The sequence below is a fragment of the Pezoporus flaviventris genome, unplaced genomic scaffold (assembly GCF_033815535.1).
Source record: "Pezoporus flaviventris isolate CSIRO_AGI_PZ_B2104156 unplaced genomic scaffold, CSIRO_AGI_Pfla_v1 ptg000096l, whole genome shotgun sequence".
Taxonomy (NCBI): domain Eukaryota; kingdom Metazoa; phylum Chordata; class Aves; order Psittaciformes; family Psittacidae; genus Pezoporus; species Pezoporus flaviventris.
Window position 1 is genome coordinate 315,447 of NW_026892644.1, and position 15,958 is coordinate 331,404.

The 15,958-nt window shown below is 37.8% G+C and overlaps 1 protein-coding gene across 2 annotated transcripts in view; it reads left to right on the top strand.

The window, feature by feature from the left end:
• PPARA (peroxisome proliferator activated receptor alpha) overlaps positions 1 to 13,645 on the top strand; it is a 31,964-nt gene extending 18,319 nt beyond the window's left edge. For both annotated transcript variants that reach the window (XM_061476450.1, XM_061476452.1), the window contains exons 3-7: positions 1,431 to 1,591; positions 2,968 to 3,106; positions 5,447 to 5,649; positions 8,531 to 8,978; positions 11,222 to 13,645. In XM_061476450.1, coding sequence (XP_061332434.1) covers positions 1,431 to 1,591; positions 2,968 to 3,106; positions 5,447 to 5,649; positions 8,531 to 8,978; positions 11,222 to 11,469 — 1,199 coding nt within the window. In that variant the 3' untranslated portion in view covers positions 11,470 to 13,645. The remainder of the gene's footprint in view (positions 1 to 1,430; positions 1,592 to 2,967; positions 3,107 to 5,446; positions 5,650 to 8,530; positions 8,979 to 11,221) is intronic.
• Positions 13,646 to 15,958: the final 2,313 nt, after the last annotated feature.

Sequence of the window (15,958 nt, forward strand, 5' to 3'; positions counted from 1 at the left end):
ATTAATTGAAATAATTAAAGTTGGAATGCGTTAGGTCTTTAGCATATTCATCTAGTAGTAAAATGTGTGGAGAGGTTTTTTTCATTGTACAACAATTCAGAAATGCTTTTCCCATTATAATCAAAACGTAAAATACCTGAGCAAGACTTCTATTGCTAAATTATCTTGGAAGCAAACGTTTGCGTTACCTTCCGTTTAATACGTGTTCAGCCTTTCTACTGATGTGCAGGATCAGGCTTTCAATTTGAGAAAATCTCTTTAGAAAAAGAAGTTGTGTAACTGTTTTTTAGACTTCAGTTTCGATTAGCATATAAAACTATGGGTACCTCTTCAAAAGTCAGGGGGACCTTAAGTGTATCTTAAGTATAACTTGCCATGAGCTAGGAATGTGTTTCTTGTCATAGCATAGCAATAGATCTTATGCTCCACACTAAGGCACAAGAGATGGAATATGTAATGGCAAGTTGAGATGTTAATAACCTTTCTGGAAAGCGTGAATGACAGGTTAAATGGACATTATGATACAAACTTGAAGTCATGGGGGGTTTTAGTTCCTTGTGGGTTTTTTTGATAGGCTGGTTGGTTTTGGTTTTGCTTTGGGTTGGGGTGTTTCTTGTTTTGGGTTTGGTGGTTTTTTTAATATATTTTGTATCTACTGCTCAAGACAAACAGTACATAGAATCACAGAATCACAGAATGGTTTGGATTGAAAGGGACCTTAAAGCTCATCTAGTTCCAACCGCTATGCCATGGGTAGGGACACCTTTCACCAGACCAGGTTGCTCCAAGCCCTGTCCAGCCTGGCCTGAACACTGCCAGGGATGGGGCAGCCACAAATTCTCTGGACATGTTGAATACTGCTTTTTGGTTTCAAATTCATGTTATTTGTGAAAATGGTACATGTACATTCCTATGGTTAAGAAAATTTCCTTGATTTAAATGAAATAATAATTCGGGGCGGGGGGGGGGGGGGGGGGGGAGTGTTACTTATTTTACATTGTGGGATTAAAAAAATCATGTTCACATCAAATTGAGAAACATTTGAAATATTCCAAATAAAAAATGGAATGTAGAAAAATCCAGAATAGCTTGGTTTTCTCATATTTTGTGTGCTGTGTGTTGAATCCTCAAGGACCATTATCAGCCTTCTAGCTCTTGTTGTCAGAGTTACTTCAGCAAGGCTTTTTGTTTGTTGACATTGTATGTCTCATCAAAATTAGCAAGGCACACCCTGTGTTTTGTGTTTGTTTGCACTGTTAATATAATTATGAATTATTTTCAAACACTTATGGCCAAATTATAATATCACTTAATGACTAGAAACTCATCATTTTTTAGCATAAGCTTTTTTTTTTTTCCTGTGGTTTTAGTATAGCAATGGTATCAGGTTTGATAGTATAGTGTTTATGAAGTGTTCCTTTTTCTTTTAGACACCCTTTCACCAGCATCCAGTCCTTCATCCATTAATTTTGCCACAGCTCCAGGTAGCATAGATGAATCACCCAGTGGAGCATTAAACATTGAATGTAGAATTTGTGGGGATAAAGCCTCAGGCTACCATTACGGAGTACATGCTTGTGAAGGTTGTAAGGTACAGTCATAATTTTCTTTTTAAGAACCTAAATCATGTTGCTTTATTTACAGGGTTATATGAAGATAAACATTTGTTACATAAATTTTTAATTAATATAATTCTAGCCATTAAAAATATTTAAATAGTAAACATATTGGTGACCTTTTCTCTGAAATAAATTGTTCAGATACATACCTGGATACCACAACTCAATATCAGACCTTCATCAAGCAGGGGCAATTCACAATTATATTTTTAATGCTGATTTTCTGCATATAGGTAGTTAATCACTAAAACAACTTAAAACACTAAACTGTGACCAAAAATCAAAGCCTACTTGCTCCACTAGTGTTTTATTTGTGTTGGGAGTATGGCTATGAGAAGCATGCCAGTTTGCTAGGTTTCCATTATAACAGTAACAAATGCTGAATTTCTCATCTTCACCACATTCTGCCTGAATCACTTAATATTGTACCTCTTTTAGTTCTGGGGCCAGTGCATGTCTCTGCAGCAAACTAATGTTATCAGTGTTATCGTCAGCTATTTTATCACAGATTGTTGGCCAATGAATTAGAAGATTCTTTTTCCTTCCAGTGTTTTAGTTTTCCATTTTTTTCTAAATTATAATGCAAAGTTAGATAAGTAATTATATACATGTACATTTTTCTTTCATGCACAATGTCAGAATATGATAATTCCAATATAAATCTTCCAGAATAATGCTACAATATCTATGAGAGGTGTGGGGCCAGTTCATAGTCAGTTGTGTCCCACGGTCTAAATGACTTCTTGTTATGCCATGTAATACAAAATGGTGCAGTGTCTCTAAATTTGCTAACCTTATGATTTTGTAGTATGAGACTAACCTTACATTGCAGTACCAAGACATCATGGTAAGAAGTTGACTTATAGGCTCTTCTGTAATGCTTTTTTTTGTGTCCTTGGCTTTTTCCATACACTGTGCTGTGCTGTCATACCCCTCACATTTGCTGGATGAAGAAAAGATGTGCTAAATCTGTGTGTTTGTGTGTCTTATACATATGAAAGATGAAGGTTATTTCTGACAGAGGATGCTTAGAGAATGTGTACAAACTCAGTATGTCACTGTTTTGCTTAATCCTTAAAGACAAATCTAGCCAGGTACTCTGGGCTCTCGGTCCTCTCCCAAGAAAGAGGGCTGGTAGTTACTCCTTCCTTTTGTGTTTTCTATTCTGTACATTCCTTCATACTTACCACTTCACTGCATAGATTCTTACCTTTGGAGAGGTTATACCTTGTGTATTTTTTTGCTAGTGACATCAATAAACAATGAAAGAAAAAAATCACCTGTATGACTGAAGCTTAGTAGTCAACTTTCTTTAACATTGCATGTTGTTTTCTCAAACTTTTTATAGGGTTTTTTTAGAAGAACAATTCGTTTAAAACTCATCTATGATAAATGTGATCGCAACTGCAAAATTCAGAAAAAAAATCGTAATAAGTGCCAATACTGTCGTTTTCAAAAGTGCCTTTCAGTTGGAATGTCACATAATGGTAGGTAAGAGTGCCCTTAATAATTTGTTTGGTCCTACCCAGAGTCTGCTTCTAGAAGCAGGCACTTGGATAGTGTTTTTACTTGTACATATGAGTTGAACCTCAGATTTTTACAGTCATAGGGGGGACACCATTTTCCCTAATGAGTAGTTAATGTAATTGATACATAGCTGCCAAATGTACTGTTATGAGCTTTACACTCAATTGTGCTGGATGTCTATTTGTCCATATGAGTGTTCATTTAGTTGCTTTCTTCACCCAGAACTTTGCACCATTACTCCCATTGAAACAAGTTTCAATACTGGAAGAATTCTGATCAAGAGCATTTTAGATGAGTAGGAGAACAACTAGCTCATTGTGAGAGGGAATGACGTAGGATAGAAATCTGTAGGAAACCAGACTTATGATTTTTCAGGTTACAGTGCAACAGCTCTTGGGCAGGTGGTTCAAGGAGTGGTGAGGGAGGGCAAAGATCTGTGCTGACTGTAGAACAAAAATCTGGTAGGTTGATTGTTAAATGGAATGGTAAAAAATCAGAGTGATTAGATATTCAGTTTAAAAATTATGTTATTGTGTTAATGATTTAAGATAAGGCTGGTAAGCCTGTGGTTTACAGGCCAATTTCAACCCACAAGGCAGTTTTATGCACAGTAGGTAGCTTGCTAAGCAACTTTGGTAAACAGGGAGAGGCCCAGCCATGACAAAGCACATTTTGTTCAGGCAGATGACAGTAGTTTGCTTTTCCTGCCTAGGTCCGATAGTGTCAAGGCTCACCCCGAGAGCAGGTGCAATTTGGGAATGGGTGAAAAGTAGGTGAAAATGCTGAGCTGTGGGTTAGGAGACTTCCTAAGGAAAATATGCAGTCGAGATAGCTGGGTGGGGATGTGGTTGGGGAAGCTGCCTATGACATGGTAAGTCTAGAGTCCTAGAATGACATTGGGAGAGTTGACTTTCTGGTTCTGGGGAAGTCTGACTTCCTTGTGGTGAGCCTTGACTGAGATTAAGTTCCACTGGGAGAGAGCTAATAGTCTTTACAAGACTGGTGGTAAGCTTCCTGAAGCAGCAGGCTTAGGGAGAATGCGCCAGCCAACAAAGTAACAGCCCAGGGGCAGGAGTTGAACAGGGAGCTGTGCTGGTTGGCAGGAATTAACATTCAGTTGAAGCTTTAAGTTTCAGTTTAGAGCAGATATTCTTCCACTTTTCCAATAGATCCATGGCCAGATTCCAAACAGGCCTTCCATGTTGGGCTTCCATTGAAATCCAAAACCGTATTTCAGATCATGCCTAGATACCTCCTCAAGTCAGGAGAAGGTTGCTCGGGTATGTTGAAGGGCTAATTCTGCCTATGCTCTGAATTGCTCAGTCTAAGCAGTGAGGTTCTGTCCTCTCACTGGTGAGATGCTGAAACGTGGTAGAGTAACCATCTCTATTAGCCATTCTAAAACCTTGCACACCATCAGAGGGTAAGGCCCCTTTTAAAATAGAGCTGGGTTAGTTTTTGACTGAAACTAAAGAAGGATATTGATATGCCTGTTTTATTGTTAAATGGCAAGACCACTTGCCCAAGAACTGGGAGACCTCCATCCCAGTGGAGTTGCAAACTTACGTCTCCTTCTCAAAAGTATATCCTGATGACTAGATTGGATACTCAAACTCTGTTCTCATCCTCTCCAGTCATGAAGGACTAATTTATTGAAGAAAAAGAAGCATAAAATGCTGAGGCTAGGAAGAGGTTTTGTTGACAATAGCCTTTAAGCATAAATCAGAGTCTCTGGTCTGTTTTGTTCTCACTAAACAATACAGATATGTTGAACTGAAAATGGAGTGCATAAAGAACTTAATGCCCCAGCAGGTTCAAGATCAGCAGTGGGATTTGGGCCCAACCCTGTTGCAGTGTTCCCTGTGGAGTAACCTTCCAGGCAGGTCTCCAGCTGGCATGTGCACTCTCTGCCAAACTCCTGACAGGAGTTTACTCAGTTTTTAGAATTCCCAAGGCATACTTTGAATTTCTTACTGGGAGCTGTAGAACACAATAAGGAGAGAAAAAAAAATAAATACAACTACTTAGGTAATGTAGAAGGGAAAAAAGCATGCGTTCTAGCTCATTGTAGATACCAGGTTGTGTGTTGAAACATCTGATTACCTTCAGATTTTGCATAAATACTTAATCACTGTGTTAGAAAGGATGAGATTTTTTCACTTGTGAATTTCTCATAATAAAGATGCTGCCTCTATCTCAGTTTTTCTAGTCACAAAGTCTTACTGCTCTAACCAGCAATGTTAAAAGGTACAGGTTTCTGTGTAACTAACATTTGTTTTATAACTGTGTCTTCCCATCAGCAATACGTTTTGGACGAATGCCAAGGTCTGAGAAGGCCAAGTTGAAGGCAGAAATTCTAACAGGTGAAAATTATGTAGAAGATTCAGAAATGGCAGATCTTAAATCACTTGCCAAAAGAATTCATGATGCTTACCTGAAAAACTTCAATATGAACAAGGTTAAAGCCAGAATCATCCTTGCAGGGAAAACTAGTAACAATCCTGTAAGTACTTTTGTACTAACTTTAAAATAAAGCTGTCAGATATATAAGATAATTTGTTGAACTCCTAATCAGATCTACTGGAAAATAAGTATCATGTTAATATAGACAATAAATATGTAAAAAGAATGCCTGTAGTAAATACAGTTGCTTTTAGCCACCATCAGAAAAATAGGAAACTTAAGGAAAATCAGGTGATTAACTTGTAAATGGAAGCCTAAAATCTCAAATTATAGTAAGGGAAAGATAATTAGTTCTTAATTAAAAGCAAAAAAAAAAGACATCTAAATGTGAATACCTCTTGGTATGGGTGGGGGAAATGGTTCCAAAATAATTTCCTATTTGACAGCGGAAAAATAAATATTTTTTTTCTGCCACAAATGCCAGGATAAATACTGTTATCTTTTAAGGCGTACAGGAGCTCTGTATGACTTCTGTTTTAATCACAACAATATTAATGGCAGGAGGGAAAAGAAAACTTGAGTTTGTAATTCTTTATTTACAGTTCTGGTCACTTCCTCACCTTGTCTTCCTGGTCTTTACTGTATGGTTACCTTGAAAGGGAGAAGCAAGCAAGGTTGTAAAGACACGTATGCTGTAGAGATTATTTTCCTCTCAGGATAATTTAGTCAAGGTCTACCTAATGCTATCACTTGCTTTTTGTTGTGTAGCACATGAGATTGTATAACCCTTGTAAGGACTGACTTCTTTCATTTATGCATATGTTTTTAAATTCTGTTGGGATTTATGTTAATTATATGGAGAAGATCAGTCTCTTATTTTACCAACAATTTTTAATTTCAGGAAAAATTTGCAGGGAAGAGGCTTTACATATGCCACAATAAAAAATCCCATGTAACTGTGGGGATGAGTGTTATAAAAATTGTAAGCAAGCTGTCTTCTAAATTATGGAACTTGGCATATTATAGTCTAGTCTAGCCAAGAATACAGGCTGCTACATTAAAAGAGACATACGAGTAAACCCAGTCTTTTTCATTGGATTAAAGAGATGTCTAAAATTAAGCCCAGGCTTAAACTTTTTGGGGTACAAGCTGACATAAGCCTACAGTAAATACTATGCTTTAACACCTTACCAAGTAGGTATCTGCATAAAGTTCTTTTCACGCTTGTTGCCACATGTCAGAATCACCAGTTAAAATATGTATCATACATGTAGGGATCCCAGATCACTTCATCCTAATGGTTGAGTTTCTATTTATGCAATCAAGGCTCTTGGATTATAGTCATCTGATTGACTAGCTAATAGTGGCTGGCGTGTGTCTTGGTAAATTTACAAGTAAAAATTAATGAGGAATAAGGCCTAGTATGTTATCAACAGACTGGTTTCTCATTCTTCAATGTGCAGGGAAGAGAAGATGGTTTTTAAGCTATTTCATCATCTCTGGGGAAAACAAACATTTTAATTCTCTTGTGACTTTTTAATATAAAATTAAAGAAAAAAAGGGGGGATTTGTTGTTAGTAATCCACCTGCTTCTGAACAGTGCATTAACAGCTGATTTACTGAATCCTAATTCCTGTCACCACTATAATTCATTTGAGAATTAACTAGTGTTTTTAACGATGGTAAGGTATCATTTTTAAATTTAGCTTTTAAGTCATTGGCCATACATATTTTCTGCATAGTGAAATGATGATAAATCCCCAAAAAGATTTACGAGATAGTCTGCATCTTCAAAGGGTTTAGAAATGTGTTTATTGCTTTGCCACTTTCCATTCATATCCAGATGCACACAGAAATTTCCGTTCTGTGTGACACTAAGTATAGAAGTGAGCTGGAAAGTGCAGCTGCCATAAGCATTTGAAAGTGGACAGTTGTGGGAAACGATCATGCTTGGCAGTTTTCTAAGTGAAATAAGTGAATTCTGTAGGTTTTTAACAGAACACCAGGTGTTCCTCATGATATTTAATCTGAGATGACCAAAACAGCACAGGGAAGGTGCTTTGCTTAGCATGTATGGAACTAGATACATCTTAATCGCCATGACTTTGGTAGGCCAGGGAGCACTGGGTTTCATTGTTTTCCTTTAGTGGATTGCCCTCTTCAGACATGTATCAAAATATTTTTGAATTCCAATTGTTTTTAAGAAAGTCTGAATACTTTTTCTTATATGATGTTTTAAGGGACTGGCTCATCAGTTTGTAATGCACATACCTCTTTAAGCTAAGGGGATTATTGAAAAGACCATGATCAAGACTGGAATTTTGTGTTGTCTGATATTCTAGTGGGATTTTGGGTTTAGAGATGACTTAGCACTAATTGTAGCTAGAAAGATGAGTTGAATTTCTGTGGAAGATCAGCTGGGACATGGTCTATGAAAATCTGATAATAAAACACAAGAGTAGTAGAAGATTCATGTTTGTGTACAAATATGCTGTCCTATATTTAAATGACTGTCTGTATTCCCCCTAGGATACTTCAGGAAAGCATCATGATGTGCATCAAGTGTAGTTAGTTTAGGAATCGATAGGAGTGTAGGCAGAATAACCTGGACTTCTGGAGAAGGTAATACGAGTCTTTTGTGAACCTTCTGGGACTTGCTCTAAAATGGATATATGCATACTAAGCACAGTACTTCTGGATCTTCACTAAAACTGCTACATAGAACTAGATTAAAGATATGTCATACATATTTATATTTTACTAATTGCATTGTTATTTGCAGAGCAGACTTAGATATTGCCGTTTGTAGTTCTATAATACTTGGTTTCTCTATGCAGAAATATGAAAGAACTCATGGTTTACTGATAGTTGAAGACTGATCAGCACGAAAGTTAGATTATCAAAATTCCTATTCCTTAGGAAAGCAGTGATTAATAACCATTATTTTGAAACTGAATTAGTTTTGGTTTTTCCTCCTGTAGCCATTTGTAATACATGATATGGATACCTTGTGTATGGCAGAGAAGACCTTGGTGGCAAAATTGGTGGCCAATGGAATTCAGAACAAGGAAGCAGAGGTTCGAATCTTCCACTGCTGCCAGTGTACGTCTGTAGAGACAGTCACTGAACTTACTGAATTTGCCAAATCTATACCTGGCTTCTCCAATCTCGACTTGAATGATCAAGTGACACTGTTAAAATACGGAGTTTATGAAGCCATATTTGCCATGTTAGCATCTGTGATGAACAAGGATGGGATGCTAGTCGCCTATGGAAACGGTTTTATAACCCGGGAGTTCCTGAAAAGCCTGAGAAAGCCATTCTGTGATATAATGGAGCCAAAATTTGATTTTGCAATGAAATTCAATGCACTGGAATTGGATGATAGTGATATATCCCTTTTTGTTGCTGCCATCATTTGCTGTGGAGGTAAGCATTGCATCTTTGGTCTTTAAGGTGGTAAATTGTAATATTCCTGTGAATCAATAATTTTAATGGAAAAGCTTATATATTTCTTGAAGATTCAATTCTACCTCTAACAATGTCATTTTGCCTTTTAGCATGTTTCATGGAAGATACTGTGTAACCATTAGCAGTCTTGATGCTGTATTTGACTGTAGGGAGATAGGTACACTACAGCTTTTAAGCAGATAGGTACACTTACAGGTTTTTGGTGTGCCTAACATGAAAATGAAATTGTAGATGTGTTTGGAGTTACTGTTAAGCCTCATTAGAGAGGGGTCTAGTTACTCTCTGTTGTTAAAAGTGGGATGTGAAGAGTGTAGGTGGGTTTTTGTTTGGGGTTTGAAAGATTATTTTTCAATCATAGAATGTTTGCGTTGGGAGAGACCTTAAAGCTCATCCCACTCCAATCCGCTGCCATGGGCAGGGACACCTTACACTAGACCAGGTTGCTCAAAGCCCTGTCCAACCTGGCCTTGAACACTGCCAGGGATGGGGCAGCCATGGGTCCTCTGGGCAACCTGTGCCAGTGCCTCACTACCCTCTCTGCCAAAAAAACCCCTCTTTCTAATGTCTAATCTAAATCTCCCTTCTGTCAGTTTAAAGCCATTCCTCCTTGTCACTACATGCCCTTGTAAGAAGTCCCTCTCCAGATTTCTTGTAAGCCCTATTTAGGCACTGAGGAACTGCTCTAAGATCTCCCCTAAGCCTTCTCTTCTCCAGGCTGAAAAAGCCGGGCTTTCCCAGACTGGCTCCATAGCAGAGGTGCTCCAGTCCCCTTTATCATCCTCATGGCCTCCTCTGGACTCGTTCCAACAGGTCCACGTCCCTCTTATGTTCAGGTCCCCAGAGCTGAATGCAGTACTCCAGGTGAGGTCTCACGAGAGCAGAGCAGAGGGGCAGGATCACCTCCTTCGACCTGCTGGTCACGCTCCTTTTGATGCAGCCCAGGTTACAGTTGACCTTCTGAGCTGCGAGCACACACTGAACCCCTCTCATGTTCAGTTTCTCATCAACCAAAACCCCCAACTCCTTCTCCACAGGGCTGCTCTCAATCCAGTTTCTGCCCAGCCTGTATTTGTGTTTAGAATTACCCTGACCCAGGTGTAGGACCTTGTACTTTGCTTTGTTGAACTTCATGAGGTTGGCACTGGCCACCTCTCAAGTGTGTCAAGGTCCATCTGCATGGCATCCCTTCCCTCCAGCTTGTTGACTGAACCAAACAGTTTGGTGTCATCAGCAAACTTACTGAGGGTGCACTGAATCCCACTGTCATTGTTGCCAACAAAGATATTAAACAGAGAAAAAGAAAATAAAAGATCAAGAAAGTTCTAACAACTGTTCCTGCCTGCCTTTTTTGCATTCTGCCAGACTCACAGGGTGTTTCACTGCTCTGGTTGCATCCTTAGCAATTACAAGGAGACATACAACCTGTGGACTTTCAGAAGCTTTATATGCTAGTTTAGATAGCAAATCAAGATTAAATCTTGAATTATTTTTGCATAATAAATTGGTATTTTCACATTTTCAGAAATGAAGAGAGTGAAGGCAAAATGTTTTGTTTTGCTTTACCCCTCTATCCTCCTCCTAGGAACTAGCTTAAGTTTTCAAGAAGCATATGTAGTCTGTTGTCCCAGACTTCTTACAGAGAAGTTTAATCTGGAGAGTGAAGGTATTACAGGACTAAGTAGCTGAAAAGAGATCATGTAATAGAAAGAGTGAAACATCCTTAATAGGGGCTTCTCTACATCCTGTCAATAACTTGTGCTATGACAGTATACATACAGGAGCCGAGAGTGAAAGCCTGCTACTTACTTCTTGCTACATTGCTACCAAACTTCAAGAACTCTCTAGAAATAGCCACATGCTTTTTCCATCGTTACTGTTTGAATTCTGTTATCATGCAGAATATAAAACTGGATACTTCTGGTTTTGGGGGTGAGAGAATGGGTGGGGTTTTGTACTTTTGTGACATGAGTTGTATTTAGTGGTATGAAATCTCTCCTCAAATAACTGTTGGCATTGATGAAAGTCAGGCAAAAGGGATGACTACTTTTTTTCTTGTCTTTCTTTTTCAGATTCATTTTAAGCCTCATTGCCCTCAGTGTATAATGTAACTGTAGCCTACAACATAAAACCTATAAAGTAGCTTACTTTAAGGAATAATTATAAAATTATGACATGCATTCTTTTGCTTGTGTTGAGAACAGATCGCCCTGGTCTTGTGAATGTAGGACACATTGAAAAAATGCAGGAGAGCATCGTGCATGTACTGAAACTTCACTTGCAAACCAACCATCCTGATGACACCTTCCTCTTCCCGAAACTCCTCCAAAAAATGGCTGACCTCCGACAACTAGTCACAGAGCATGCTCAGCTTGTTCAGATAATTAAGAAGACTGAATCTGATGCACATTTACACCCTTTACTACAGGAAATCTACAGGGATATGTACTAAGGATTTTTAGTAATTTTTTCCACAATATTTGAAGACGAGCAATACTAATAACGGATGGGAGCAAAACTACTTGCACAGTTATCTGCTGTTCACTCAGCCCAGAAAAATCTAATGCTGGGTAGCTGGAGTGTTACACTTCTTTTGGTTTGGGATCTTCTGTCTTTTTTTGAAAGATTTCTGCAGAAAAGTACTGATCATAGTGCTCGTGAAGTGTCTTACAATGGTTCTTTTACTTGGAAATTTTAAGATTGGTAAGGAATACATATTTGTATAATAAATCAGAATGTTAAGTAACAGAAATGAACAAAATTGTATTTCCTCTTGGCTTAGTCATTTTAGAATTACTATAACAAATCCCACAAATTCTCTGCAGGTATATGCATAATCATAAAGGTTATGCACTTCTGGCTAATGGTAATTACTGAGAACCAACTAACACTTTTCCTTACAGCAGTCAGTCTAGGTATATGAAATGCTTGGATATTACTGTACATACACATCTAAAAAATTTGAAAGACCTTTGATCCACTGCTGCTTTAATTCCATGAAATGCAGTACAGCTTCATATAGTATTACATTGGTATAATTTAGGATTAGCCTAGGTGTATCCTGGTAAGGTTACACCTTAGGACTAGCATGTTTAAAAGATGGTTCTTTTATGAAACGGATTAAAGTCCAAACAGTTATCTAAAATACAGTAGAGATGTTCCATTCAGGTGTTTCTTGGAGAGTAAATGTGATAAAGCAATGGAACCCTTTTTTCAAGTGTTTTAAGGAAGTATGAAAGTGTCCCTGAGTAAAAATGATGTCATACCATGTGTATTTTTGAGAACTTGTAATAGCTCAAGCAATTTTGGCTTAAAAATGCTATCTTGTCTTAGCAAGAGTTTTGGAGAGACTGAAAACTCTGACCCTAGCCCAGAGAAAAGAATTTCAACTGCACAGCATTCTAGTGCCGTGATAGCTGATTCTGAAGATTTGATTGTATAGAAAAGGCACCTTCTTTCTTGACAAGTATCTTGGCAGTACAGAATTGTTTGGATCTGTTTACTTTTGTGATGAATATGGTGTTTCATTCTTTCCAATTGTCTACTCACCTGTATTTCTTTCTGTTCTGTCTTAGGCCTTGTCAATAGAAGTATTAGCTAGATTACTTCACCAAATTTTGTCCTTGTCCATACAGCCGCAGTGGATAAGGGGACAATATTACCAAGAACAGCATTTGTAGGTATCGTTTGTGCAATATTGTGAAAGAGAGCACAGTTGAGAGTAAGTTTATCACTGAGAGCAAACTCTGATTTTACGATAGTACGTACTGCTAATGCAAAATAAGCCGTAAGGAAAGTGCTTGACTTTGCCATTTTACAGGATCTTTTATCAGAAAGTACTGCACAAAAGTGCTAGCTGCATGCAAGACACTGTGCTATTTCTTTTTCTATTTTAATATGGTGACTTCACATTTTTTTCTTATTTTAGTGTTTGTTTCATAACACAAAGACCTCAGGAGCCAATCTTAGCATTTTCACAATAGTTAAGCTTTCAGTGGCAGTGGCACAGGAGAACACTTTGTACTTGTTTCATTGTAGCACATTTGAAGAGTTCAGAATCATACACCTTTACTAGACGAATTAAGTAAGATCATTGAAGTGAGGACATCACACTATGATTCTCATTTTAGTCACTCGTTTCTTTACAGGCCTGCTGGCATGGCTAGACACTGGATAAATTACAGGTTTAAAAGCAACTTGTCATTTATCCAGGCAATGGTCATTAGCAGAGGTTTTGGTGTCAGATATATTTAGTATAAAATATTGAAGCATAGGCATCAAATTTGGTGACCATTGAGGTCAGGATAGAAGCAATGAAACACATGCACAAAAGTTTCTCCCCTTTCCTGCTGCCAGTGAGCAACAGGAAGAAATAGGCCTTACATTACAGCTACTTCTAACACTTCATTAAGAGAAGATAGTTGGTCTTACTAGGAAACAGCAGATGAGAAATGGGTTGTCTTTTGTGGTTTACAGCAGTACAAGGTACGCCCTCAGAAATAACATGAGGATTTTAGCAGTGATGCTGCTTTGTTCTTCCAGTCAGCTATGTTTCACTAGAGGACTGCGGGGTTTAAGTGCAAGACATTCAGCATTGAAATAACTGATCTGCAACATTGCTTACTCAATGCCGTTCTGTGATGGCTCTAATACCCAAATGTTTTATCTTCTATAAAAAAAAGTATAAGCTGAATTTTCTTCCCCCAAAGCTTAGATATTTGCAAAGAGGAGATCCCAAAGTCACGTTCCATAGTTTGGGAGTACAGAAGTTTCTCAAGAAACCCAGACACAGTCAGTGTGGACAAAACCTGGTTTTCCTGCTCTTGTTCTCAAAAGTGTCTAAACCAGTTTTCTGAAATTTTAAAAAACCTGGAAAATTTAATAACAAATATATAAATTCTCAGCTAAACTATAAAGAACTGAAAACAGCAAAATGCAGTGAAAGGCATAATGTTTAGCTGTATTAGCAGCTGCTTGTAACAGGTTCCTATTACTGGCATTAGTAAAGGGTGTAATTTGCACTTCTCCTGTTCCAGATCCATTTTGTTTTGTTAGTTGAAAACCAGCAAGCGTTTTTTGACTAGTTCCTTGGACACTGAAGTTTTATTTCTGTTTTAAAGTAAATTGCAGACCTTTAATGAAAAAAAAAAAAGAAAAAAGGAAAGAACACATCTCTGAATTACAGAAATATGAACCAGATGTTAATATACCCTAAAATTCTGAATGGATTCCACTGCCCACACTGCTGCACTGTGCACTTACCCACAGCCTCTTTAAAGAGTGGCACAGGACAGACGATTCACTTCCCCAGCGTTAATGGCCAAAACAAATTCTGAATTTCTACTTTCCACTTTTAATGAAGTACATTCACTACTTCAGTAGGTGACTGCAACAGGCTTTTGCCATTTCAAACTGACCCCATTTGTGTTCCTTTCTTGGAAGTTTGGAGTCTGAACTAGTTTGAAATCTATTACAGGAGCCTTCAGCATCTCCATCTTATACAGGTCATCTAATACTTTGAAATGCCCCTTCTGTGGAGGGAAATAAAGGGTTCAGATTTTAGAATTAAAAAAATATCAAAGATTTACTGACTTGTTAGGGATAGTTTTAGTCTGATTCTTACCAATGTAACTGCTATCATAGCACCGAAGTGCTCTGGTTAGCAACCAGGTACCCACAACAGCTTGAGACAAGAGACAGGAGATGGATAGAGAAAAATCCTAGGAAACAATGGTACGACTTAAGTTCTCAACAAACGTACAGCTTGCTCATTTTTGACGGTTGTTTTGGGGGGGCTTATTTATTTATTGGGATGGCCTAGGTACTTTGACAAGGGGAAAGAAAACAAAGTTTTCATGTCCAGTATTAGGGAAATCTGATGTTCATTTGTATCTCCCTCTTAGATATTTTCTTTAAAGGTGTACTGTCTTCAGTGTAACAGCACACAACTGCTGCTTAAAAGCAAAAGTCAGTTGCTTTGTACCTTTTTAAATTTCAGAATCCCTCTTCTGTTTTAAACACCAACTGACAGACAATAGGTAAAAACGTCGAGAAATTGAATCTTTTCTGCATTTATGGAAACTTTTTTATTTAATTGTCATTTCTATGTGCCTTTGTGCTTTGGTTCTAGCCAGCTGCTAGGAAGCTGAACTGTTGCCAAAGAGTGTATTTTTGCCTCATTTCTGGCCCGCACAGATTTAGGAAATACCAGCAGTTGTACTAAGTCTGTTCTCATGAGAGAGCTAGCACAAGTTTGCATATCAAAGAGCTTATAATAAGCATCTAAACATTTGTTTGTTTATTCAAACTGCTAAAACTTGGGGAGATTTATGCATCACGGGAGCTGGGTCACATACTATTGAATTGAATTTCCGCCTTAATTTCTAATGGAAAGCCTGGAAGACTTATGCACCATCTCAGACAAAGCAGTTGGAGATTACCCTGTAGCTGCCTGTACCGTGTTTGAAGAGGAACAATTTCAGCCCTGTCTCTCCTTAACAGCATCCCTCTTACTTGGTTGAAAACCTGCAACTGCACTGAACAAATACATTTGCAGCTACTCTGATACTGCTTAGGCACGAGGTCTTTCTTACAAATAATGGTCCGTCCCTGAAAACCCTAATCCTTTAGTAAGTGTTGAAATGTAAGGTGTAGCACGGCATCTGGTGCTTGCTTGTATCTCAAGTGCTTTCTTGATAGTCCATTGCATATGTTGTTTTTTTTTTTAAATCTAGGTTTAATCAGCTTTATTATCCTCCTTTTACTAGAGATTTAAATTATATGTGGGTTTGATCTAAGGTTATTGATATTGTTATGTGTTGTGGGATTTATTGTTTAAATTAATGTAATACCATTTCTTCATGTTTCAATTTGTAAAATACAAGAAGATAATTGCAGGGTATAAACTTTCACTAAATTATATTACAGAGGTGCTTTAAGAA